This window comes from Budorcas taxicolor, chromosome 13, assembly GCF_023091745.1.
Source record: "Budorcas taxicolor isolate Tak-1 chromosome 13, Takin1.1, whole genome shotgun sequence".
NCBI lineage: Eukaryota > Metazoa > Chordata > Mammalia > Artiodactyla > Bovidae > Budorcas > Budorcas taxicolor.
Window position 1 is genome coordinate 58,703,447 of NC_068922.1, and position 26,332 is coordinate 58,729,778.

The window sequence follows — 26,332 nt, forward strand, 5'->3', positions numbered from 1 at the left end:
ATCTAGTTTCATTCTTTTACAAGTGGTTGACCAGTTTTCCCAGCACCACTTGTTAAAGAGATTGTCTTTACTCCATTGTATATTCTTGCCTCCTTTGTCAAAGATAAGGTGTCCATATGTGTGTGGATTTATCTCTGGGCTTTCTATTTTGTTCCATTGATCTATATGTCTGTCTTTGTGCCAGTACCATACTGTTTTGATGACTGTGGCTTTGTAGTAGAGCCTGAAGTCAGGCAAGTTGATTCCTCCAGTTCCATTCTTCTTTCTCAAGATTGATTTGGCGATTCGAGGTTTTTTGTATTTCCATACAAATCTTGAAATTATTTGTTCTAGTTCTGTGAAAAATATGGCTGGTAGCTTGATAGGGATTGCATTGAATTTGTAAATTGCTTTGGGTAGTATACTCATTTTCACTATATTGATTCTTCCGATCCATGAACATGATATATTTCTCCATCTATTAGTGTCCTCTTTGATTTCTTTCATCAGTGTTTTATAGTTTTCTATATATAGGTCTTTAGTTTCTTTGGGTAGATATATTCCTAAGTATTTTATTCTTTTCGTTGCAATGGTGAATGGAATTGTTTCCTTAATTTCTTTTTCTACTTTCTCATTATTGGTGTATAGGAATGCAAGGGATTTCTGTGTGTTGATTTTATATCCTGCAACTTTACTATATTCATTGATGAGCTCTAGTAATTTTCTGGTGTAGACTTCCAAACTTCTTATCCATAGTACTGGAAAGAAAGAAGCAAGGCCCTCATTCTCCAAAAGTTAAAAGGTTAAAAAATTTTTTTTCAAAAAATTATTGATTTTTTTTTTCTGGGTGGGTTTTGTTTTTGAATCCAGAATCAAAATGATCCTATGACGTAATTCCCCAGCTAGGACAGTCCAGCTCTTTAAAGTGTAGATTTGGGGACTTCCCTGGCTGTCCAGTGGTTAAGACTGTCCTTCCACTGCAGGCAGCATGGGTTCCAGCCCTGATTGGGGAACGAGGATCCTGCATGCTGCAAGGCATGGCCAAACAAACAAAGTAAAAACACCCAGAGTATAGATTCAAATCCCGGCACTCTGTACCAGCGTGGCCTTGGGAAGTAGTAACCCCTCAGAGGCTCAGCCTCCTCTGTGCAATGGGGATAATAACTGAACCTACCTCCCAGGGTTGTGGTGAGGATAAAGGGAGCTGACAAATTTACTTTGAGCATAGTAAGTGCTCAGTGAAGGTTTAGCAGATATTAGAAGCATCGCCATCACTGTCAGCATCGTCACCACCATCCTCACCACCTTCACCATCCTCACCAACTTCACCATCCTCACCACCTTCACCACTACCATCCTCACCACCATCACCATCATCATCACCTTCATTGCCGAGGATGCAGAGACCTGCTTAGGGAAATGAAGGACTCTGGGTTTTGGGGGTGGGACTGCCTTTACCCTCTATGCTGCAATTCTTCAGTATCTCATGGGGATGTAAGCCTGAGCTTGCTTGGAGGTGGAGCCCTAGTTTGCATTTCCCCAACCTGGGTCATGCACCCTCTTCAAGCTGAAGGCCTTTGGCTGATCTGACCCTGAGAGAAGCCCTGTTCCCACCCCCGCCGCCTCGCCGTGTAGCTGCCTGCTCCCTCTGCTAAGGGAGTCGTGGCCTCCCCGACACCGACCGCCCAGCTGCGCGGAGCTTGGAGCTGGGACATCTGGCGAGGCTCTGCCTGAGCTCCAGGAAAGCCCTCGGGGTGCTGGGGATTAGCCGGCTTTGGGTCGGCCTCAGCATCTCTCCCCCTGTGGCAGCCACTTTCCACAGAGTCCTCTTGATCTCTTGGAATCCAGATTAAATTCCGATAATGAGCCGAGCTGGAGGCCTTCCATGGCCCTCGGGCTCAGCTTGCAGCTGGAGAAGCATGTTGGGGCCGCCCTTGGCCTGCTGTGGGGGAAGTGGGGGCTGAGGAGCAGGTCTGGGGAAGGTGGCCTTGGCTTCAGTGGCCTTGCTGGGGAAGAAGTGTGGCGAGAGGTGCTAAGGGATTAGAGTCTTGCCCTTCTTTTTTGAACCCTGGACCAGGGGCTGGGCAGTGGGGCTCGGCTTTCAGGAGCTGGTCCCACTTCTATCCCTTTTGGCTCTAGCTTTGGTTCCAACTCAGGGTGAAGGTGCTGGTCCCAAAAGCTCATGGGTTTCATTTGTGGAACTTGGACATTTTCCAGCCTCCCTCTTCCCCTCCCCTCTCCTTGTGGGTCCGTGCTTTTTCTCTGCAGATCTGCCCCACCTGTAGGAAACGCAGCTGGTCAGTGAGACACCCTGGTGGCAACCAGCCAGCAGAACCCCCTCATGGGGACTCCATCACTGCCAAAGTCAAGATGAAGCTAGCAGCTGGATAAAATATGTCCCTCGGTGTGTCTCAGGCACTTGGGCTGCCAGGAGGGTGACCTCAGAGGGACACGGTGAAAATGCAGGTTCCAAGTCAGGTGGCTGGAGTGCGGCCTGAGCTTCTGTGTGTCTGACAAGCTCCCGGGGAAGTGATGCACAGAACTGGGAGAGGAACTGCTTGGGGAGAGGACGTCCCACTGTGGGGGGGCAGGGGTTGTGGGCAGAGCACTGCAGTCTCCATGCCCTGGGGCAGCCCTAGGGCAGCTGGTCATCAGACCCTTCCCAAGTCTGTCGTGTCAGGACTTGGTAACGAGACTGCTTCTTATCTGACTTCAGTCACTGTGAGCAGTGGACAGAGGGACATGGTTGCATTGCAGGGCACTTCACCTTCATTGAGGACCTTGGAGATGACCCTGCAGAGACCTGATATCTCCATTTCCCAGGTGTAGCGATTGGCTTAGAGAGGGGAAGTTATTTACCTGAGACCCCACAGCTCCAACAGGGCAGAGGTGGGACTCAGCCTCGGGTCTCTTGGATTCCAGGGCTTGCGTTCTTGGTCACAGCGGCACCCTGGAGGAAAGAGGCTCAAACAGGGTGACTCCAAGTTCCTGGCTGTAGTCCTGACCCTTGGCTGTTCATTAGAATCACCTGCATAACCAGGCCTCCCAGGTGGCTCAATGGTAAAGAATCCGCCTGCCAAAGCAGGAGATGCAGGTTCAACCCCTGGGTCAGGAAGATCCCCAGGAGGAGGAAATGGCAACTCAATCCAGTATTTTTGCTTGGAAAATTCCATGGACAGAGGAGCCCTTTCCAAGGGGTTGCAAATTATGTGCATACTCAGTACACGACTGAGGTTTGGGGTACGGCTGGGCATCAGGATTTTTTAAACTCCCAGGTGATTCACTGTGTAGCCCAAACTGAGAACAGTTGTCTGAGCTCGCTCTTCTCCCTCTGTGGGCCATCACACACGTCCAGGAGAGCAAGGGGGAGAGATATCTTCCAGCCCAGGCCCCCAGACTCCTCTTGGCTTGGTCTCTCAGAGAAGACTATCTCCCTCGCAGAGGACTGAGCCCGAGTGTGGCCCAGGCCCTGACTGACAGCTCCATGGCACAGGGGCAGGGGCAGGCTGAATGGAGAGGTGCTGTTGGGCGCTGGTTGTCGAGGTTTCCGGGAGCTCCTGAAGTTTTCTTGCTCCCACAGAGGGCCTATGTGCCTGGTTCTGCGTCTCCTGGCTTTCACCTCGCACCACAGCACCTCCGCCCCAGGGCGTGAGCTCTGGTTTTGAGCTGTTTTCTTGGGAGTTGCTGGTTCAGCTTCCCAGAGGGCAAAGAGGGAGCACTGGCTGTCCAGGCACGGCTGGAATGTCCTAGAAGGTCAGGGGGCAGCAGCCTGGTCCAGGTACCCAGGCACTCCTGGCCACCTTCCTCCAGGGCCTTCTCCGAATGCCGGCACAGAGCAGCTTCACCAGGACTCAGGGGCCCTTGGGGTCTACTCACGTGCCCAAAGGGTTCACGCTGGGAAAAAACCTGCATCCAGTGGACCCCCACTGAGTGGACACCAAGCTGTGTCTGGCTCAAGTTGTGCTGGTCAAGTCGCAGTTGGCCTGCCTTGCTCTGCAGCCCGGGACCACTTGTCTGTTGGCCCCCTGTCCTGTGGGCTAGGGCCAATGTGGGCCTTGATGCCTTTTAAAACCTTTGTGCCTTCCATTTCCTTTTGTAACTCATCCCCAAACTGGTTTCACAGGGCAAGACACAAGTCAGTGGTGGCAATTCTTTGCGTCGAGTGCTTCCAAGTTGCCCGCACCCTCTCTAAGTCCTCACGGCATCCTCAAGACGTGTTATTCTGCCATTTTGTGGATGGGGTCACTGGGGCACAAAGAGGTCAGATGACCTTCCCGAGGCCACACACTAAAGGCGGAATTCAAAACCAGGCATCAAGTAAAATTTCACTTGCTGGGTCCACCCCCTCCCTCCAACCCCCTCCACCCCCCCAGAATTCTGATGTAACAAGTCCGAGTATCCTCAGAGTGGACTTGTTCCTTGTTCTTTCCTGCTTCTTTGTGGGAGTCCTGTTATCCATTCAGTGCAGGTGGAGATTCCTGCCCTGCCTCCTTTCCCAGGACAATGTTTTGCTAGTGTTCAATTCCCCAGAGTGAGCAGGTGGCAACTGAGACACCTTTCTGGGAGAAGAGATTCCAAATAGAGATGCTGAGGAGCCTTTATAAAGAATTGCTTCTCTGCCCTGTTCCTGTCACTGCATGGATTGAATACTTAATGAATGCCAAGGTCAAGGTGATCAAGTGTCCCATGAGGCAGCCCCTTGCAGACCCACCTCATAGAAAGGGCCCCTTCTTTACATCTCGTTCGTTTGGCCGATGTCTTCTGAATTCGTGATGTAATCTGCACGCTCCGGTTTGGGTAACACCTCTCCGAACAGAGGGAAGAGTTGTCTGTCTTTGCCCGACGGTGACGACGATGAAGCTGATTGCTCAGAGCACTCAGTGTGCTGTCACTGTCCTTCCCGTCCCAAGCCCCCGAGGCAGGTACCACCATTCACTCCATTTTGCAGGCAAGGGAACTGAGGCACAGTAGTGGGCTAGGGGTTAAGGAAAGGATGTTTGTATCTGTTCCTGATCATATCTGGTTTTCCTCCTTGGCTGGTGGATACACACATCCCTTTCTTTTCATGGCAATCCTAGGAAATGGGTAATGGGATGGAAACATTTTCTGCACAAGGAAACTGAGGCTGAGAAGACAGAAGAGCTGCCCTGCTTGTCTCAGAGATGCTGTGTGGACAGTCAGTAAAGACCAAGGGCTCGGGATCCACTTGGACTCGGGCGGCTCGTGAGCCCCCATGAGCCTCATTGGGCCTCAGCGAAGATCTGAGTGGGAGCGTGGAGACCATCATGGTGGCCCAAGAGCAGAGCCAGGGACGAACTCTCCTTGAGGACAGGCATCTGGTGTGCTTTGCTCACTCTTCCATCTTTTGTGCCTGGAACCTGGCATACAGTAGGTGCTCAGCAAGACACATAAGCATGAATGGAGCTAGAGGGATCTAGCCTCCTAGCCGTGGGCTTCCTGAATGGACTGACGGTAGCAGTGTCTTTCACGAGGAGTCTTCGCACCAGGCGCAGTGGCTGGCACAAGGCTATGTGAAACAGGTACCTGCTGGCGCCCCTCTCTCACTTCCCGAGCCTCCAGCCTTGGGTCCGTCCATCCTCGCAAACCTTCCAATGTGTTCTCTCTTCCAGAACTGAAACCCGAGAACACCTCTCTTGCAATCTTTCTTCAGCATCTGAGCCCAATTTCCAAAAAGTGAAAATTGCCCATAATTATAATACTTTTCGATCCCAGGGAAGTTTCCCTGTGATGATTATAATTATATTATTTTGAGTTTGTGTGCCAGTGGGTACCCAAGGGTGGGTTGGTTCTTGTTTGCAAGTAGGGGACATGTCAGCCTGTGTGCCCTGGCCCCGGGATCCCTATGCTGGAATGAATTTTGGAAGAATGGGCTTCAGTATTGGGGGCTGGCTATATAACTTGATCCCAGCGCTTTAATTCCAAAAGCACTTCATACTTGGACCTCTGCTCGTCCATAGGAGTCTGTTTTTCCAAATGTATTAACATCTGTGTTTCATATCAGGGCCTGTAATTGCTTTAGCCTTTTTGGCAGGAGACAGAGAGAATTAATATTTTTCAATTTGGTCATGAGCGGTCATCTGTAGCTGGGAAGAAAAGTGCCTGTTCAGATGTGAACTCAGTAAGGATGGGAAATGCAGGCTTACCAGGAAGGGGATGTTTTAAAGGAGTCAACCGTGACTAAGGAAGCCCTTGGTTATTTCAAGTTCAGGGTGGAAGTTGGCACTTGGGTAGATGCCCAGCATGCTTCCAAACATTGGCTCCTCCTTTGTCTTCCAACTGCCAGCCCACAATGGCACCATTTTCTTCTTTTCCCTCTATAGTGCCCAGGGCTTTGGGCATTTGGAGGCAGTTGGAGGAGTGGCTCTTCCCTGGTGGTCCAGTGGTTAAGACTTCGCCCTCCACTGCAGGGGGTATGGTTCAGTCCCTGGTCTGGGAGCTAAGATCCCCCATGCATGTGCATGTGTGCTAAGTTGCTCCAGTCATGTCTGACTCTTTGTGACCCGGGAGACTGTAGCCTGGCAGGCTCCTTTGTCCTGAATTTCCAGTCAAGAATACTGGAGTGGGTTGCCATGTCCTCCTTCAGGGGATCTTCCCCATCCAGGGACTGATCCTGTGTCTCTTGCATCTCCTGCACTGGCAGATGGATTCTTTACCATTGTGCCACCTGGGAAGCCGAATGACATTCATGAGTTTGGTGCATTTGCTGTATTTAAGGAACCGATGTTGATGCATTATTATTATGAACTGAAGTCAATAATTGACCCAGGTTTTCTTGGTTTTTACTCGGTGTCCTTCTTCCATTCTAGAACATCACGTGACATTTGGTCGTCACGTCTCCTTGGGCACCTCTTGCCTGTGGGTTTCTTATACCTTGCTTTTTCCTGGTGACCTTGACAATCAACCAGCTTTAGACAGAGCATTTAGTCATAATCCTCTGCTACTGTTGCTCGTCTGTCTCAACCTGACCTCTTTCAAAACCCAACTCGATACCCGCTTCCTCCAAGTCTGCATGCAGGCGGTCAAGATCGCCGGGTCCTCAGCCTGTGGCCTCTGGGGCCTTCGACCATCACACCCCTGGTGCCTGACACACATCCTGCGGCTCCTCTTCTTGAGTGAAAACTAGATGATGAGAGCCTTTAAGGGGGTAGGATTTTAAATTTGGGGGGCTCTTCCTCAGAGCCTAGTTAGCGACTTTTAAAGATGACACTTGGGTCCAAAAGCAGATGTCTCATTTCCCCTTGATGCTGTGGGTGAGGGATTTGGGCTCTCCCTTTGGCTCCAGGGTTGGGTCCACAGACCAGGGGAATAGGGGTGTGGGGTGGTTTGTGAGTCAGGTTTTCAGGTGGGACAAGGGTTTGAAGGCGCAGCTCCCAGAGAACCCAGCCCTTGTCGAAGGAAGAAGAATGGGTGTCTCCTTGGAGAGCATCTTCCACCAGAGCCCCTGGAGAACGTCTCCCAGCATTACACATGCAGGGCGGGCTTCCCTCACAGCTCAGCTGGTAAAGAATCCACCTGCAATGCAGGAGACCCCGGTTCAATTCCTGTGTTGGGAAGATCCCCTGGAGAAGGGAAAGGCTACCTACTCCAATATTCCTGGGCTTCCCCTTGTAGCCCAGCTGGTAAAGAATCTGCAATGCGGGAGACCTAGGTTCGATCCCTGGGTTGGGAAGATCCCCTGGAGAAGGGAAAGGCTACCCACTGCAGTATTCTGGCCTGGAGAATTTCATGGACTGTACAGTCTATGGGGTCACCAAGAGTTGGACATGACTGAGAAACTTTCACACGTGCAGGGCTTGGGGCACATCCCTCCTTCTTCCTAGGAGAAGAATCCATGAAGTCTGTAGTCTTGATTCCTATAAGAGGGACCACCCACTGGCTTCCCCTTCATCACTGGGTCTTCTCTCCAGGGTCCCCTGCCCACAGGTGCCCCCTATAGATCATCACGGGGACAGAGTCCCTGGCTGCCCAAGATGGGCACCCCTGCTGTGTTGACCTTGCCAGCTGTGACCTGGGACAAGGCCTCCTCCCTGTGACGGCTGGCTTGAGCCGCAGTCTAGCTGCTTCTGCTCGGCACTGCCCTCTCCTGCCCTGGGGCTTTCTCTGACCCCAGGATGCAGGCAACTCACTGTGGAATCAAGCCCCCAGAGCATCCTTCCATCACAGGTGGGCAAGGGCAAGTGGATATTGACTCCAGCCTCCTCATGTCCTAGGAAGTACCGTGCAGAACTATGTTCAGACAGCGTCCGGGGGGGCCTGGCAGGTAGGAGTCCCAGATGCCCCCAGCTCCATGTTTTGACCTCTTTCCATCCCTGCCTCACTTCCCGCCCTCTTCCTGGTGGTTTTTGGGGTCACTTCTCAGACAAACCACTTGCATTCAAGCCTTTGACTCAGGATCTTCTCCTGAAAAAAAGAAAGTCAGGTCGCTCAGTCGTGTCTGACTCTATGTGACCCCATGGATTATAGCCTACCAGGCTCCTCTGTCCATGGGATTTTCCAGACAAGCATACTGGAGTGAGTTGCCATTTCCTTCTCCAGGGAATCTTCCTGACCCAGGGATCGAACCTGGATTTCCCCCATTGCGGGCAGACACTTTACCGTTGATCTTCTCCTAGGGGAGGGACAAAATATAACAGAGGACAAGTGTGCCCACCTGGCAGGGCTGGCAGGGGTACAGTGGCATAAGGCATGTGTGATGCCCGGCACAGGGGTGTGTCCTCAGCCTGCCTGCGTCCTGTCACCTCTCTGTTTTGAGGGGCCGCAGTCTCAGCACCCCTACCTCCTCTGCCTTGTGATCTGGTCTTTGTTTTTGAAAACCTGGACTGTGGTCCTCACAACACTTGCTCTGTCTGCAAACTCCATTGCTGAGTTCATTTCCTTTCTCCCAGCTTCACTTAACGTTTTGGTGTCTGGGTTTGGAATCTTAAAACAGCCTGTGGTTCTTTTTTTTTTTTAAAGGTAGGAAAGATGACCCAACATGAGTGTGTTTGTTTATTCCTTGAGTGTGTGCGTGAAGGAGGCTGAATTTACCTTGTGCTATTTCGGGCTGGAGCTGGAGGCTGGAGGAAATGGAGCAACCGGGGAAAGTCTCGAAAGATGAGTCTCCCATGCTCAGCGTCTCGCCCGCCCGCCCCCGGGATGCCAGACGCAGGCAGCTGCCTGGCGCGTGGGATTTCCCGTCTCAGAGCTCCACAATGTGCCCCACAAGGCCTGGTTGTTCTGGGAGCACCCAGGGGCCTTTATGTCTCACCTCTGAGCTCTGAAATCCCCAGCATGGCTCATTTCTCAGTGTTTGGTTTCTGTAGGGATCATGCCCAGGGTGAACAGAATTCCAGATCACCAGTTTTCTGGAAATTCTGTGGCCCAAATCCTGGAATCTTAAGTAAGCAGGAACAAGAGTTGGGTCCCAAAGTAAACTGGAGGTTGACTTCCTAGTCGAGGTCCCCTGCCCATCTGTGTCCTCTGGGTTTCTCCTGACAACATGCAGATCAGGGAGCTGACCTTGACCAAGGGCTGAGGACGCAGAAGTGGAGGAGGTGAAGCCTAGGCGGGCAGGCAGCCTCCAACTGGGGTGGGCTGGGGGCGGTTTGGCCACCCTGCGACTACCCAGGCAGGCCCTGTGCAAGGTGGGGGATGTGGAGGTGCCTGAGCACAGACCAGCCTGCGTTACCAGGCAGCCTGGTGCCCATGAGCTGGAAGAAGACTCCCGGTGGGTATGGAGTGGATGGTGGCCTGAGCCCCAGGGAAGTGGAGGTAAACCCACTTCTGGAGGCACCTGTGTGGGTGTGTGCTCAGTTGCTCAGAGGTGTCTGACTCTTTGCGACCCCATGGACTATAGCCCACCAGGCTCCTCTGTCCATGGAATTTCCGACACAAGAAAACTGGAGTGAGTTACCATTTCCTCCTTCAGGGGATCTTCCTGATCCAGGAATCAAACCCATGTCTCCTTCGCTGCAGGCGGATCCTTTACCACTTTGCCACCAGAGAAGCTCAGAGGCACTTGAATCATTAGAAACAACACTCACTCGTCCTTTTTTTGAGTAACATAAAACTACAGAAAGTGACACCAGAAAACCTCCTTGCCTGAAACGAAACTCCAGTTAGCAGCACATTCCTTCAAAGGTCTTTGAGACCTACTGTGTGCTATGTTGGTTGCTAGATCCTGGGATGCCAACAGAGGTGAGCAAAGCAGGACTGGTTCCTGCCGCTGAGGAGCTTACAGTGTGTTGGGGTGAGAGGAAAACCTGAGAACCATAGGAGCACATTTCAGCTCCAACCTGACTGCTGGAAGGAGAGGCCGTGAGGCTGGAAGAGGATGCGCCCATCAGGCAGGAGCTTCCCTGGGGGTTTGCAGGGTGCCCAGGTGTGACAGGGGAAAAAAGACAGGGAACAGTGTTCCAGGCAATGGGAACAGCATGGACCATGGCCTGGAGTGGGTGGAATCTGGCCCAGATGAAAGCTTGAAAGGAGGCTGGGGTGGCTGGAGCCCTGGGGGGCAGACAGAAGCACATTGGGGTGGGAGGAGGTGTTGGAGAGGGAGGGGGACCAGACCCTCCCCAGAGCCTATAGGAAGGGTGACAAAATGCCCCCCTGTGCCCACCTGGAGTTGTCAATGCCTCCTTTTTCTCCCCAGTGTTTCCCAGTTTGGACCAGCAGTTACATCCTCTCCTTTTTCACGAAACACAGTGGGGAATTTGGTTTTTTTATTCTAAGAGCTACTAAAGGGCTTAGGGCAGGATGGTGATCTGTTCAGAATGGAGGTTCTGAAGGCCCAGCAGGGCTGCTGGGGATGGAAGCAGGGAGGGGCCAGAAGGGTGGAAAGAGGATGCTGAGCTTCCTCTAGGTGGCTGCTCTCCCTCCACCCCAGGAGCTCTGTAAGCCTCTCTGAGCCTCACTCTCCTTCCTGTGAAAGGGACAACAGGACTTGCCTCTTAGGTATCGTGGGGTTCAATGGGCCGTTTCCATGCCAGGCCTGTTCTAAGACTGCTGCCTCTCGGAGGGGCAGAATGATGTGGTTGTGAGTGAGCTCTGTTGTACCCTGGAGCCTTAAGCCTTCAGCTCCATGCAGGCATCTCAACTGTACTTAGTTAGTGCATCCTTAGAATAGTGCTCATTGCTATCCCCACTTTACAAAAAAAAGAGCCTTCTCAGGATCACTCTGAGGTGATTTGATTTCAACTTTCCTAGGACCCAAAGCCTTACTTCACAATCCTACATCCCTGACCTCCTCAGAGTATGATCTACCCTGGGGAGAATCTTGAGCTCCACTTAGACCTCCTGGCTGTTTTCTCCAGCTGGTAGCTGCATCCCATTTTTAGTTCCAGTCCTCATTGCTGTCCACTGCTGGCCCCCATGATCTGCATGTGTAGGTAAGTTCAGAGCCTCTGTAAGCACTCTCTATGGCCAGAGGAGGCAGTGCTTTGCAGCAGGATCTCAGTTCAGTCGCTCAGTCGTGTCCAACTCTTTGCGACCCCGTGGACTGTAGCGTGCCAGGCTTCCCTGTCCATCACCAATTCCCAGCGCTTTTTCAAACTCATGTTCATTGAGTCAATGATGCCATCCAACCATCTCATCCTCTGTCATCCCCTTCTCCTCCCGCCTTCAATCTTTCCCAGCATCATGGTCTTTTCCAATGACTCAGTTCTTCCCATCAGGTGGCCAAAGTATCGGAGTTTCAGCTTCAGCATCAGTCCTTCCAATGAATGTTCAGGACTGGTTTCCTTTAGGATTGACTGGTTTGATCTCCTTGCAGTCCAAGGGACTCTCAAGAGTCTCCTCCAACACCACAGTTCAAAACCATCAATTCTTCAGTGCTCAGCTTTCTTTATAGTCCAAAGAACTATATACAGTTTCTTTATAGTCCAGGATCTCTCAGAGCCTCTCAAGAGCTGATGTGCGTCGTGAAACCTCTTAGTGCCTTCTGGTGCTTGCTCCTGGTGCTTTCTGGTCTTATTTGAATACAGAACTTTGTGGTCTTCAACCTGTTCATTGTCCTCTCTCAATACTTTATTTGTGGGAGACAGTTTCTGAGAGCTTGGCAAACTGCAACCCTTCGTCTTGCAAATGGGGCAGTGGAGACCCAGACCTTAATGGCTGCTGATCTGCATCCTGACTTTGATAACATAGGCCTCTTGGGCTCTGGGAAGGAGTGTTCTTGACCCTCCTGTGAATGCCCTGGTAGGTGGATGGGGAAGGGAAGAGAGGAGGGAGACAGACAGACAGATAGACAGACAGTCCTGGGGGTGGGGAAGCTGTGGGCTGGTGACTCGTGCTCTGGCTGCGAGAGGATATTGTGCTTTAGTGTGTGTATTTTTCCACCTTTCTCCCCAAATGACTTAATTTTAGGCTTCCTGGATAGGCGCAGCCTTAAGAAAAAAAAGGTTTAAAAAAAGCCTGGACCTCCCTGACTTCATCTTCCTGTCCTGGGATCACCAGGGACAGTCTGGGTGACTTGGAAGAAAGATGGGGCATTCCCTGAAGCCCAGTGGGGTGCTGGGATCTGGACTGGGTCCTCCCCTGCCCAGAGGGGCACTCCCAGGACCGAGAGCCTCAGGGCAGCCACGCCCCACTTCCTCCGTGGGCTCCTTTGATCTCCTTCCCCGCTTCCCTGCAGGGCTGATGTTTGCCGGCTGGGCCGACTCCAGGTGCATGGTGGCGGGGCTGCTGCCTTCCCAGCCTGACTCATCCTTAGCAGCGCCATCGCCTGCTCCCCCTCCGTGACATCGAATTAGTCTGGGAAAGCTCTGGCCTCTCCATCGCTTACTGCCTTCTGAGGAGTGTTCTCGAGGCCCAGAAACTGTTTACAACATGTAGGGTTTTAAAAGTGAAATGTCCAGCCCTGCAGTTTCCCAAAGAGCCACAGGGTGAGGGTGAGGGTCAGAGCAGGGCTGAGGGAGAGTCTGTGTGCTGTGCTTAGTTGCTCAGCCGTGTCTGACTGTTTGTGAGCCCTACGGACTGTAGCCCGCCAGGCTCCTCTGTCCTTGGGGTTCTCCAGACAAGAATACTGGAGTGGGGATCTTCCCAATCCAGGGATCAAACCTGAGTTTCCTGCATTGGCAGGTGGATTCTTTACCACTGAGCCACCTGGGAAGCCCTAGCGAGAGTCAACCCAAAGCCAATTACTTCCATTCCCTGCTTAAAACTCTGCTCTCCCAGCATCGGAACCTTCCCGTGGCCGGAGGCCGCCCTGCAGGTTCGTGCCACAGCCTACCCCTGTGCTCACAGAGCTCCCAGAGCCCCTCCACGGTTGCCTTTCTCATGAGATTTTGCACATTCTGTTCCCTCTGTTGGAACACGCTTCCTGCCCTGGGCTACATCAGCCCTGCTCACCCTTCTGGCCTCCCTCAGGAGACACTTTTCAAGGAATGACCTCCCTGGACAGCCTCACCCCTCGAATCTAATGCTTTCCTTTGTCTTGCTCACCCTGAGGGTCCTTCCTCAGGGTTTACTTGTCCTCAGGTGAGATGCACTCACAGCCCCTGGACCATAACTCTCGCTCATGCTTGCAGAGCCCAGGGGCCAGAGGAATCCTCAGGCTTCCCATCCTTCCAGGCTTGTGTTCCCAGGAGCTAAGAGTGTGCAAAGTGTTAATGATTTCTCCGAGGCCCTGGGCGGAGCGGTTGGCATCTTGCATCCTGCGTGGGGCTCTACTGCTCCGGGAATGGGTCGTGGGCAAAGGCCCTCCTTGAGATCACAGTCTCTAAATAGTCTCTAAGGAACCACAGGGCAGAAAGGAAAAAAAAAGCGGAGAAGGGGCGGAAAGAAAAGGACTTTCCACCTTCCCACGCTGGAGATTTTAAAATACCCACTTTTCTGTCATGGTAGAACTTTCCAGAGGGAGGTGGGTTGAGATGCTGGAAACTGGGTCAGGTGATGGCATAGGCTTCCTCCTGCTTTCCTCTGTGGGTTAGATTTCAGCTACTCTCCTGGGTGTCCCTGGGAGGGGGAGCCTGCAAGCCCCAGTAGTACTCTGACCCCAGTGAAAAGTGAAAGTGTTAGGTATGCAGTCGTTTCAGACTCTTTAGGACCCCAGGGACCATAGCCTGCCAGGCTCCTCTGTCCATGGAATTCTCCAGGCAAGAATACTGGCGTGGATTGCCATTCTCTTCTCCAGGGGATCTTCCTGACCCAGGAATCGAACTCAGATCTCCTGTATGACAAGCAGACTCTTTGCCATGTGAGCCACCAGGGAAGCCCACTCTGTCCCCAGGCTGGTGGTTAAATATTGACACCCCTCCCCGCCACAGTGTTGGGATCACTGGTGGTTTGTGCCTCACACAGAGCAAGGACTCGGGGAGCCTGGGTTTCGGGAGGAGCAAAGTCTGCTTTCGTGATCTCCTGGTGTTTCTTTCATTAGGAGGTTAAGTTTGTTCCCCAGCCCGGCTGCCTCTGTGAGCTTGGAGGAGTGGGCAGAACTGTCCCCACCCCGAAGAGGAGGTGAAGCCAGGCCAGCCACGGTGCCGGGGTTTGCTCCACTGACCCAATAAAACTGGAAATATGCGAATTCGTACTGTCTCACTTCTTTCAGAAACAGATGGTGCTTGCTGACTTGAGCCAATGTTGATGTGTGTGTAGAGGAGAGAAACACCCTTCAGAAGGAACTGTTGCTGCAGCTCCGGAGTATTTGTGTTTAGGTTCCCCAAGTAAGGTGTGTCAGCTTAGAAAAAGTTGTTAGCATCATGACACTGTATTCTATATTTTGAACTTAGGTTGGCTTTATTCACTTTTTAAAATATGGCTTCACTGAGATATAATTCATATACCATCATCCAGCCAACCTTGTAAAATGTATTATTCATTAGTTTTTAGTATATTCAGAGTTGTGCTATTTAAGGGGCTTTCCTGGTAGTTCAGTAGTAAAGAATTCGCCTGCCAATGCAAAAGACACAGGTGACGCTAGTTTGATCCCTGGGTCAGGAATATTCCCTGGAGTAGGAAATGGCAACCCACTCCAGTGTTATTGCCTGGAGAATTCTCAGACAGAGGAACCTGGCGGGCTACAGCCCATGGGGTTGCAAAGAGCTGGACAGGACTCAGCGACCAAACAACAGCAATGGCTAATGATGTTGACCCTCTGTTTGTGTGTTCACTGGCCATTTGTGTATCTTTAAAGAAATGTCTGTTCAAATTGGCCTTCTCCGTCTTTGGAATCATGCTAGCTTTACAATATAGCATCTCAATTTGCCTCTTGTGTTTTCTTGACCAGTTTGTATAAAAAGCAATTTTCTCTTAATAATTTGGTGAACTTGGTAAAAATACAGTATCAAACCATCTGGATATGGATTGGGGACGGTGTTTTACTCCTATTTCAATTCACTAGTACATATTGAGTATCTTGACTCGAATTTTCTATTTCTTTTTTTCTTAACCAATGTTAGCATATTCTATTTTCCCAGAAATTTGCAAATCACACATCCTGTTCATGACACCTTCTTACTTAATACCATATATCCCCGTTGTCAGCAAGCACATCCTCTGATGGAGCTGTGAAGCACTGGGGTGTGCTCTCTGTTTCACTCATCTGTCCCTCTCAGTAGATTAAGGTCAGTTGTCCATTTTTCGGTTCTGAACAGTGTGACTGTTGTTTGGGTTCTATCTCTGTGGTGAACAAGCCACCCACAATGCAGTGGCTAGAACAACAGTCGTTTAATTGCTCAGGAATTTGGGCAGGGCTCAGCCGGGCAGTTTTTCTACTATTGGTAGTGTCTGTTGTAGTCCCCAGTGAAGCTGGGAGCGTGGATGGGGCCAGAACGCCCTAGATGCACCTCCCGTGAGGGCTGATTTGGTTTCTCTCTCTTTCTCCCCTCATAGACCCTCCTCCTCCACAGCTGCTACCCTGTTCCCCTTCCGTGCCTTCTCTCCAGTAGAGGAGTCAGGGTTGCCGGTCCAGTGGGCAGCAGAGCAGATCCGAGAAGCCTGTTGCGTTCTTGCCCTGGACATGGCAGGGCCTCCTTCCCACTGGTCCGCAGCGAGTCAGATGGTCCCTGCAGATGTGAGAGGTGCGAGCAGACTTCCCCATTTATGAAAGCGCTGTGCATGGGGAGGGAGAGGAGAAATTGTTGATGGCATGTTTGCAGACAGTGCACGACTGTGAACATCCTGATACACTCTGAGGAATGTTGGTGTCAAAGGTGAATGTTGTTTGAGTGGATATGTGGTCTATTGTTGTTTGAGTGGATATGTGGGGATCTTAGGAAATCACATAAAGACTGGGACCAGGATAAAGTCCCCATCCTAGAATTTTTTGCTGTCTCACAGGGACTGTGCACCAACACTGGCATGACTTGGAGTAACTATAGCAATGCTCCAAGAGCCTTGGGAGTTTGTCCTTAGAGAAGGCTTCCCTTAGCTCCCTCACCTGCAGGAGAGGGCATTCTGGCCATTTTACAGAGGAGGAAACTGAGGCTCTGCAATCAGCTGGCTTGCCCTACTTGCTTCCTTCCTCCCCTGCTGCCTGGACTTCATCCCACGCCCCTTCTCTAATATTTTCTCTGCTCCCCACAATGCTGTGACAATAACGCGCATCGTGCAGGACTGAACAAGCTCCTGATCTCTTGCCCCTTGGTGAGGGGTTGAGTTAAGGAAGTGACGAGGCTTAAGTGCCCAAGTCCTCAGGTCACGCTTCCAGCACTGTGCCCTGGTTCTCTCACTTTTAAGGTTTATCAATGTGGACTTTTGTTCTCCCCTCTCTAAACCTCACTCTACTTGTGTATAAAATGGGAACAGTAACCTGATTGTTGGAGATCAGGGAGCTGGTGCACAGAAAGCACCTAGATTCTCAGCAGTGGCAAAGGGGAGAGAGGGCATTTAGGTTCCCTGAAGCCCAGGTGGCATTAGTGGCAAAGAATCCGCCTGTCAGTTGAAGGGCTGTAAAAGACATGGGTTCAGCCTTTGTGTTGGGGGGATCCCTTGGAGAAGGGCATGGCAACCCACTCCAGTATTCTTGCTTGGAGAATTCCATGGACAGAGGATTCTGATGGGCTACTGTCTACGGGGTCGCAAAATGTCAGACAAGACTGAAGTGACTTGGCACACACGGGGTCCCCACCCTGACATGTCCAGCTTCTGCTCTCACCTGGGCTGAGTTAGGAAGGTCGGTGTGTTCGTGGTGAATACACATGTCACAAAGGGCTTGTTCGTTCCTCCTGGAGTAAGAGCCATTGATTTCTAATAAGATGCTCCAGGTGGTGTCAAGAAATTCGCACTTTCTCAGCCGTCTGTCTGGACATGGCTGCTGAGTAATTTCTTGCTTGTCCTGTTCATGGTGCCAACCTGGGGCTGAGCCCTCCGTCTCACAGCGGAGCCTGTGTAAGCATCCCACTCCCCCGCCTTGACAGGGCTGTCCCAATGCCTTCCACGAAGGCTTGGCTCTCCTCAGCAAGGCTGGAACACACTGGGAACCAGGACTCAGGGGAGGGAGGCTGCGCTCGCATGCACATTGATTCACAATGAGTCAATGCTCGCCTGTAACATCTGGCCTTTGGTGTCCCGGCTGTAATAAGAGAACGTTTAGTATCGTTTGGCAAAGCGTTCTCTCTCCAAAGGCCTGATTCTGTTCCCTGAGTTACTATTCATTGTTTTACTGTCCATCAGGGCCTATCCGGATATCTAGTCACATTTTCCTGCAAATAACAATTTTCTGGCAGAGTCGCCACCCAGGTTGATGACTTCTGTGCTGCAGTGCAGTGGTGGTTTCCTGCTGGGGCCCTGGGAGCCTGAGCGAGTGAGGGGATTGTTTCGGAGTGTGTTTCTTCTCTCATCTGTTAATTGTTGAGAGCAGCAAGCTGGTTTGTTGACAGTCTTGGTAACTCTCCATAGCTAGGAAAGCCATCAAGGCAAATTGGAGATGAAGAGAGTACTGGAAATTCTCATTTGGGATCTGTGTGAACATCCTTCTCCAAGTCAGTTTTGAAGCTACATCTGAAAGGGCCCCAGGAAAAAAATAGAAGTAAATGGATCACAGAAGAGTGTCTCCTTATCTTAATTCGGTTTGGCCATGAAAGTTGAACAACATCCTCAAAATGCTCTGTGGCTCTAAAAAGTCTTCCTTGCTCCTCTGATCTCTCTGCATTGCAGAGGCAGTGAGTGTCCTACAGTCACAAGAGACTGTGGTTTGGTTGGCTAGGAGACAAGGCACCGCCTTGTACTGTGGCTCCGCTTGCTGTCCATGAGCTCGGAAGTCGAATCTCAATCACATGCATGGTGTGGTGGTTTAGTTGCTGTCGTGTCTGACTCTGTGACCCCATGGATGGTAGCCTGCCAGGCTCCTCTGTCCATGGCATTTCCCAGGCAAGAATACTGGAGTGGGTTGCCATTTCATTCTCTGGGGGATCTTCCTGACGACCCAGGGATTGAACCTGTGTCTTCTCCATTGCAGGCAGATTCTTTACCGACTGAGCCATGTAATTTCCCAGGAAAATTAGATTCCCCCCAGTATGAAAAAGATTGTCAATACCTTGGAGCAGGAACTGGTTGGATGCTGTTCATCACTGTACCCACTGCCTGGCACAGTATAGGAGCTCAAATATATTAACTGGCTATCAAAGGACTCAACATATTTGTTTCTAATTCTTATAATTAAAAGTTGCAAAGGGACATTAAGATATCTCATATACTCGAATTCTACTATCTAGGAATGTAAAAATCCATCCATTCATCCATCCATCTTTCTTCTATTCATCCATCATTCACCATCCATCCATCCTTCCATCCGTCTCCCATCTATCCATCCATCCATCCATCTTCATTCACCCTCCATCCTTACAAGGTCGATTGTGGTTTTAACCATTTTCTACTACAAATCTGAGGAAGAGAATTAAAGTACTCCCTCTACTAATGATGTTAGTCTGGGGTTCACTTCCTAATGCTTGGTGGCCTCATGAAGAAATTATATAGTGTGGAAATGAGGAGCATCTCTGCACTGGTGCTCAGTTGCCAGGCTGAAGCCCCAGTCTAGCATCTTCCTGGCTAAGTGACCTTGGGCAAGTCATGGTTTTATCATGGATCCATCAGAGATGGTAATACCCCCACAATTTAGTGTTGTAAGAACTGAATGAGACAACATGTATAGAGCACTTGGGACAGTGCCTGGCAAGTGGTGAATAAGTGAACAAGGGTGAACTTCTGTTCCCTGAGATTCTAGCTTCATGGAGATGGCGAGATTCCTGCCTTCCTGTCCTCTGTCCCACTGGTATTCCCTCAACATTGTTGTTGTTGTTCATTCACTCAGTCGTGTCTGACTCTCTGCAACCCCATGGACTGCAGCATACCAGGCTTCCCTGTCTTTCACCATCTCCCAGAGCTTGCTCAAACCCATGTCCATTGAGTCAGTGATGCCATCCAACCATCTCATCCTCTGTCACCCCCAACAAATCTGAAGGGCATGTCTGTCTTGCAGCAGCTCCTTGTCTCCTGTATATCTCTTTACCCCCGTTCTGCACTCTGTCTTCCATCGGCGGTCTCCATGGCTGGATCTTTGTCTGATGAACGCACTTTGTTGGGAGAGGGGCTGGTGGACCTCCTGCCAGCTCCCCCACTCACAAAGTCCTCCCATGCACCAGTGGCTGACTGGCTGACGGGGGTGACCAAGCCACGACCTGCTAACCTGGAGCCTGCGTCTCTCTCCTCTCTTGCAGGGAGTCTGACCTGTTCCTGCTCGACAGCCGCACCCTCTGGGCCTCAGAGGAGGGCTGGCTCGTTTTTGACATCACAGCCACCAGCAACCACTGGGTGGTCAACCCGCGGCACAACCTGGGCCTGCAGTTGTCAGTGGAGACTCTGGACGGTAAGTCCCTGGCCAGCACCCCAGCTCGTGCTGATGCGGCCCGCAACTGTAGGCCCGGGAGTGAGCTCAACTCATGTCTATTAGGACCATGTTTCCTCTGCTCCCTACCCCATCAGCACTTCCTTTATCCAGCATCCTAATCCAAATGAAAGCAGTCTCTACCCCTTTTTCATATGGCATTTATACTGTTGGCCAAAGCTGGGTTGGGTAAGGCCTCATTGCTCCAAGTGTGGTTCCAAAGCAGCACAGGTGGCTCCCATTGTTAGAAATGCAGACCTTCTGGCCTGTCCCAGGCCTGCCCTATCTGAACCTGCACTTCAGCTGAGCCCCTAGTGATGCTCGCACATGCAACATCTGAGCTGTGCTGATGCAGCCCCTCAAACTCAGGACACAGGACATCCTGGGATTCTTGGGCTTTGTAGGATGTTTCATGGTATCCCTGGCCTCTTCCCACTAGAAACCAATAGCCTCTCCCACTTGTGACACCAAAAATGTCTCCAGACATTGTCAGATGTCCCCTGCAGGGCAAAATCACCCCAGTGAAGGACATTGCACTGGTGTGAGGCATGAACCCCCTTCCAAGAGACTGAATGTAGTGCCGAATCCCGAATACTTGGAGAACCTACTGTTTGCCCTCCCCCAGCATCTCTCCCACATGCCATGACCGTGTTTTCTGAGAAGGGCAGACGGGAAGGCAAGTGGAGCAGTAGGGTGGGCCTGGCTGTGCCAATTTCTCCTTCCACAAAGTCTATTTCTTATGAAGTGGGGGTGGTTTTAGGATGTGTAACATCTTTCTTATACCAGTTTTTAAAAATTTATATTTTAGTGTGTTATGTTGTGTTAATTACTCAGTTGTGTCCAACTCTTTTGTGACCCCCATGGACTGTAGCCCACCAGGCTCCTCTGTCCATGGGATTCTCCAGGCAAGAATACTGGAATGGGTTGCCATGCCCTTCTCTAAGGGGATCTTCCTGACCCAGGGATCAAACCTGGGCCTTCAGCATTGCAGGCAGATTCTTTACTGTCTGAGACACTAGGGAAGCCTGTATTTTAGTTTAGGTATTAACAATACGTGTTCCAGGCTCAAAATTTAAGTTCCAGATGTGTGCAACACTGAATAGCTTCCCTCTGACGTCCTTCCTCCAGCTGCTGCGTTCCACCTCCCAGAGGCAGCTATGTCCGAGTTATTGGGTACTTCCCTTGTGACTCAGCTGCAAGACCTGGGCAAGACTGGGAGCTGACTGTGACTCAAATCATGAACTCCTTATTACCAAATTCAGACTTAAATTGAAGAAAGTAGGGAAAACCGCTAGACCATTCAGGTATGACCTAAATCAAATCCCTTATGATTATATAGTGGAAGTGAGAAATTGATTTAAGGGCCTAGATCTGATAGATAGAGTGCCTGATGAACTATGGAATGAGGTTCATGACATTGTACAGGAGACAGGGATCAAGACCATCCCCATGGAAAAGAAATGCAAAAAAGCAAAATGGCTGTCTGGGGAGGCCTTACAAATAGCTGTGAAAAAAAGAGAGGCAAAAAGCAAAGGAGAAAAGGAAAGATATAAGCATCTGAATGCAGAGTTCCAAAGAATAGCAAGAAGAGATAAGAAAGCCTTCTTCAGCGATCAATGCAAAGAAATAGAGGAAAACAACAGAATGGGAAAGACTAGAGATCTCTTCAAGAAAATTAGATATACCAAGGGAACATTTCATGCAAAGATGGGCTCAATAAAGGACAGAAATGGTATGGACCTAACAGAAGCAGAAGATATTAAGAAGAGGTGGCAAGAATACACAGAAGAACTGTACAAAAAGGTCTTCATGACCCAGATAATCATGATGATGTGATCACTAATCTAGAGCCAGACATCTTGGAATGTGAGGTCAAGTGGGCCTTAGAAAGCATCACTAAGAACAAAGCTAGTGGAGGTGATGGAATTCCAGTTGAGCTATTTCAAATCCTGAAAGATGATGCTGTGAAAGTGCTGCACTCAATATGCCAGCAAATTTGGAAAACTCAGCAGTGGCCACAGGACTGGAAAAGGTCAGTTTTCATTCCAATCCCAAAGAAAGGCAATGCCAAAGAATGCTCAAACTACCGCACAATTGCACTCATTTCACATGCTAGTAAAGTAATGCTCAAGATTCTCCAAGCCAGGCTTCAGCAATACCTGAACCGTGAACTTCCTGATGTTCAAGCTGGTTTTAGAAAAGGCAGAGGAACCAGAGATCAAATTGCCAACATCCGCTGGATCATGGAAAAAGCAAGAGAGTTCCATAAAAACATCTATTTCTGCTTTATTGACTATGCCAAAGCCTTTGACTGTGTGGATCACAATAAACTGTGGAAACTTCTGAAAGAGATGGGAATACCAGACCACCTAACCTGCCTCTTGAGAGATCTGTATGCAGGTCAGGAAGCAACAGTTAGAACTGGACACGGAACAACAGACTGGTTCCAAATAGGAAAAGGAGTACGTCAAGGCTGTATATTGTCATCCTGCTTATTTAACTTCTATGCAGAGTACATCATGAGAAACGCTGGACTGGAAGAAACACAAGCTGGAATCAAGATTGCCGGGAGAAATATCAACAACCTCAGATATGCAGATGACACCGCCCTATGGCAGAAAGTGAAGAGGAGCTAAAAAGCCTCTTGATGAAAGTGAAAGAGGAGAGTGAAAAACTTGGCTTAAAGCTCAACATTCAGAAAACGAAGATCATGGCATCTGGTCCCATCACTCCATGGGAAATAGATGGGGAAACAGTGGAAACAGTGTCAGACTTTCTTTTTTCGGCTCCAAAATCACTGCAGATGGTGACTGCAGCCATGAAATTAAAAGACACTTACTCCTTGGAAGAAAAGTTATGACCAACCTAGATAGTATATTCGAAAGCAGAGACATTAGTTTGCCTACTAAGGTCCATCTAGTCAAGGCTATGGTTTTCCCTGTGGTCATGTATGGATGTGAGAGTTGGACTGTGAAGAAGGCTGAGCCCCAGAGAATTGATGCTTTTGAACTGTGGTGTTGGAGAAGACTCTTGAGAGTCCCTTGGACTGCGGGGAGATCCAATTAGTCCATTCTGAGGGAGATCAACCCGGGGATTTCTTTGGACGGAATGATGCTAAAGCTGAAGCTCCAGTACTTTGGCCACCTCATGCGAAGAATTGACTCATTGGAAAAAACTCTGATGCTGGGAGGGATTAGGGGCAGAAGGAGAAGGGGACGACAGAGGATGAGATGTCTGGATGGCATTACGGACTCGATGGACGTGAGTCTGAGTGAACTCCAGGAGATGGTGATGGACAGGGAGGCCTGGCGTGCTGCGATTCATGGGGTCACAAAGAGTCGGACACGACTGAGCAACTGAACTGAACTGAACTGAACTGGGCCATTGGCTTGTTCTGAGGTTGAGTGAGTTAATACAGAAAACTTTTAAAAATCATGTCCTGAGGTACACAGGAATCCCTGGGCTTCTTGTGAAAATGCAGATTCTGATTCAGCAGGTCTGGGGCAAAGAGGAGGCTGTGGTCCAAACGCCCCCCAAGCGATGCAGAGGCTGCTGGTCCCCAGACTGTGCTTTGAGTAGTGAAGGCTGAGAAGAGGACTCGGTTCGTAATACACATGCCCTAGAAGTTGTTACTACCACTAAAGGTGACTCATCCAGGCCCCCTGTGATGAATGTCCAGAGTTTCCCGTCTTTCACTGTTACAAACAGGGCTGCAGGGCATATGTCCTTGGCCCCTTGAGTGAGTGTAACTCTAGGAATAGTTCCTAAAAGTTACATTGTCTGTTTGTAGTTTTGATCAGTATTATCAATTTACCCTCCTGAGAGGTCATTCCATTTGTATGAGGGCACCGGTGCCCCTTCTTTTTTGGAAGGAAGATGCTTAGTCGTTCAGTCGTATCCAACTCTGTGTGGCCCCATGGACTGTAGCCTGCCAGGCTTCTCTGCCCTTGGAATTTTCCAGGCAAGAATACTGGTGTGGTGTTTCCTCCTCCAGGGGATCTTCCCAACCCAGGGATCAAACATGCATCTCCCGCATTGGCAGGCATAGTCTTCATCAGCTTTCAGACTTACCTGTCTTGGCTAATCCGATAGATGACACATGGGATCTCATGGTTTTGCTTTGCTTTTCTCTCCTCTGAACGAGGCTGAGCCCTTCCTCTAAATTTGCCATTGCCTCCTTGTCTGTCTCCTCTGTCCATTGCTTGCAGAGGGTGTTGGGCTTTTTTCTGCTTTACATTTTAGGGACATTTGGTCCTTTATGATTGAGCTGTAAATATTGTTCCAGTTTTTAGTTTTTCTTTTACTGTGGTCAGTGCTGGGTTTTGCCAAGTAGATTTAGACAGCATAGATACATTTTTTAATTTTTTCTCCAGGATTATCTGTCTATGGCCACATGCTATATGGGAACGGTCACAGAGTTTAGGGCCACACTTGTCTTCCATCCAGTCTAGTCTTCTTCCTACTGACGGTTTCCCCCAAGCTTCCCTCCTACCCCAAACCTTCCTTCCCCTTTCCGTGCCCCTAACACTTTATAGTGGGGTCCTAGAAGGTACTGTATTTTCCTGTTGTTCTACGCCTGATTGGCAAGCTATGCATGGTGGACCAAATTCAGCCTCCAGCCTGTTTTGGGGTGCCAGTGAGCTAAAAATAGTTGTCAAATTTTTAAATGGCTGAGACAAAATCTTAAAAGACCATTTTGTGACATAAAATTATATGAGATTTACATTTTGGTGTCCATAAATAAAGTTTTAGTATTCCACAGTCATACTAACTGGTTTATGCCATCACCTGAGGCTGCTTTTTTGCTGTAACAACAGAGTTGAGGAGTTGTGACAGCGACACCATGGCCCAGAAAAGCTGAAAATATTATTTTCAGAAATACTGTTTATGGAAGGAGTTTGCCGCTACCAGAGTTTCTCAGCTGTGTTCTGTGAGGAATCATGATCAGTTACGTGCAAGAAAGGCTAGGTGGGATGAACTAAGCAGGTTTCACTGCAGGACTTATCAGAACCTTTATTTTGCCGATGTTCATTGTGAATCTCCTGATAGGGTCAACAGCACAGACGAATTCCAAACTTATTTGGCAATAGGTTCATTCAGCTCTTCTTTGTTCTTAACAGTACCTGTGGAACATATTGGGTATGGGGCACAAGTGAGGCTGAGGGAGACTTGGTTGCTTTCTTCAGAGTGACGTTTTCCCTGAACTTGTGGATATGGATTTGGCCTGCTAACTTGACCTCAGTGGGTCTGGTGCTCCTCTCTCCTGCCTACCCTTCTGGCTCGGGATGGCTTAGGTTTGGTTTTTCTCTTAAGTGACACTCAACCCAGTGTCAAGCCTGCCAAAACCCCTTTCTCCCCCACACCCAGGGTCTTTGTCCCCCACCTTTTGCTGAGGCTTGGCATGTGTTGAGGTGTCACAGCCCGATGGTTAGAGCCTGGGCTCAGGAGCTGGCTAAACTCCCCAGGTTTGAGTCCCAGCTCTGCTGTTTCTAGCCACATGACCCAGGGTGAGTCACTTAATGTCCCTCATCTGGAAAATGGGGTTAATAATAGCTTCCACCTCTCAGGGTGGTTGTGAAGGATTAGATGAGCTCATGCGAGTGAAAAGCTTAATTGCTTAACATGTGGTAGCTGCTAAGCACAAAGTAAGTGCTTTCTGCCATTGTCTCCTATAATCCTCACCATTACCAGTTGGGTGGATGCTATTATTAACATCTCCATGGGACAGGCGAGGGAACTGAGGCCCCTGAGGGGTGTTGAGTCTCCATATTCCATCAGCTGCCTCCGTGCAGGAGGAGTATAGCCTAGGGGCCGCAAGATGCTGCCTAGAGTTAGGGTAAGGTCTGATGCCGGGCCCCTGACTTGGTGCCTCACCTCCTCCCCTCCTAATGGGGCCCTGGAGTTGGGCATGGATGCTGCCGCCCTGGCACCTGACTTGTCCAGGTGCTGTGCACGCTGAGGCAGCAAGTTTGGTCTGGTTGCCCAAGTCAGGGAAGGCCCACCCACCCACACCATCTGGGAGGGGCAGAATATTCAGTGGCCAGCTGGGCATATGAGTTTTGGGATCTTTGAAGGGGGGATGAGATAAGAAGCGAGAGAGCCCAGCATTTCTGAGACCACAGGCTCCTGGCTGGGAAACTTTTCCTCCACGGGGTTCCTTCTGCATTAGAATCCTCAGGGTGGCAGGCACATTGAACATACAGATTCCCAGGCTCTACCCCCAGACCCTCTGATGGCAAGTCCCCGAAGATGGGCCCAGGAATCTGCCTTTTCTTGCAAGCTCCTCAGTAACTTGGGATCTGGCCCAGTAATAAGATTCTGTTGAAGTCATGCCCCATGTTTTGGGGTACACTGTTTATAAGATGGTGCTCAGGCTGGCCACATCTAAACGTGAGTTCAAACCATTTCATATTGGATGCCTACACAGGTGCAAGATCAGCGGGGCCTGCTGGGGAGTCCGTGAATGTTGGGGTCCACGTGATGGGCAGATTAGTGGGCAAATACTGTGTGCCAGCCTTGCGTGGCCTGTGGAAA

General features: G+C 50.2%; 1 protein-coding gene across 1 annotated transcript in view; it reads left to right on the plus strand.

The window, feature by feature from the left end:
• The window catches only part of BMP7 (bone morphogenetic protein 7), an 84,365-nt gene that overhangs the window by 36,765 nt on the left and 21,268 nt on the right, over positions 1-26,332 (plus strand). The window contains exon 3 of the mRNA XM_052650977.1: positions 19,632-19,780. Within this exon, the coding sequence (XP_052506937.1) occupies positions 19,632-19,780 (149 nt within the window). The remainder of the gene's footprint in view (positions 1-19,631; positions 19,781-26,332) is intronic.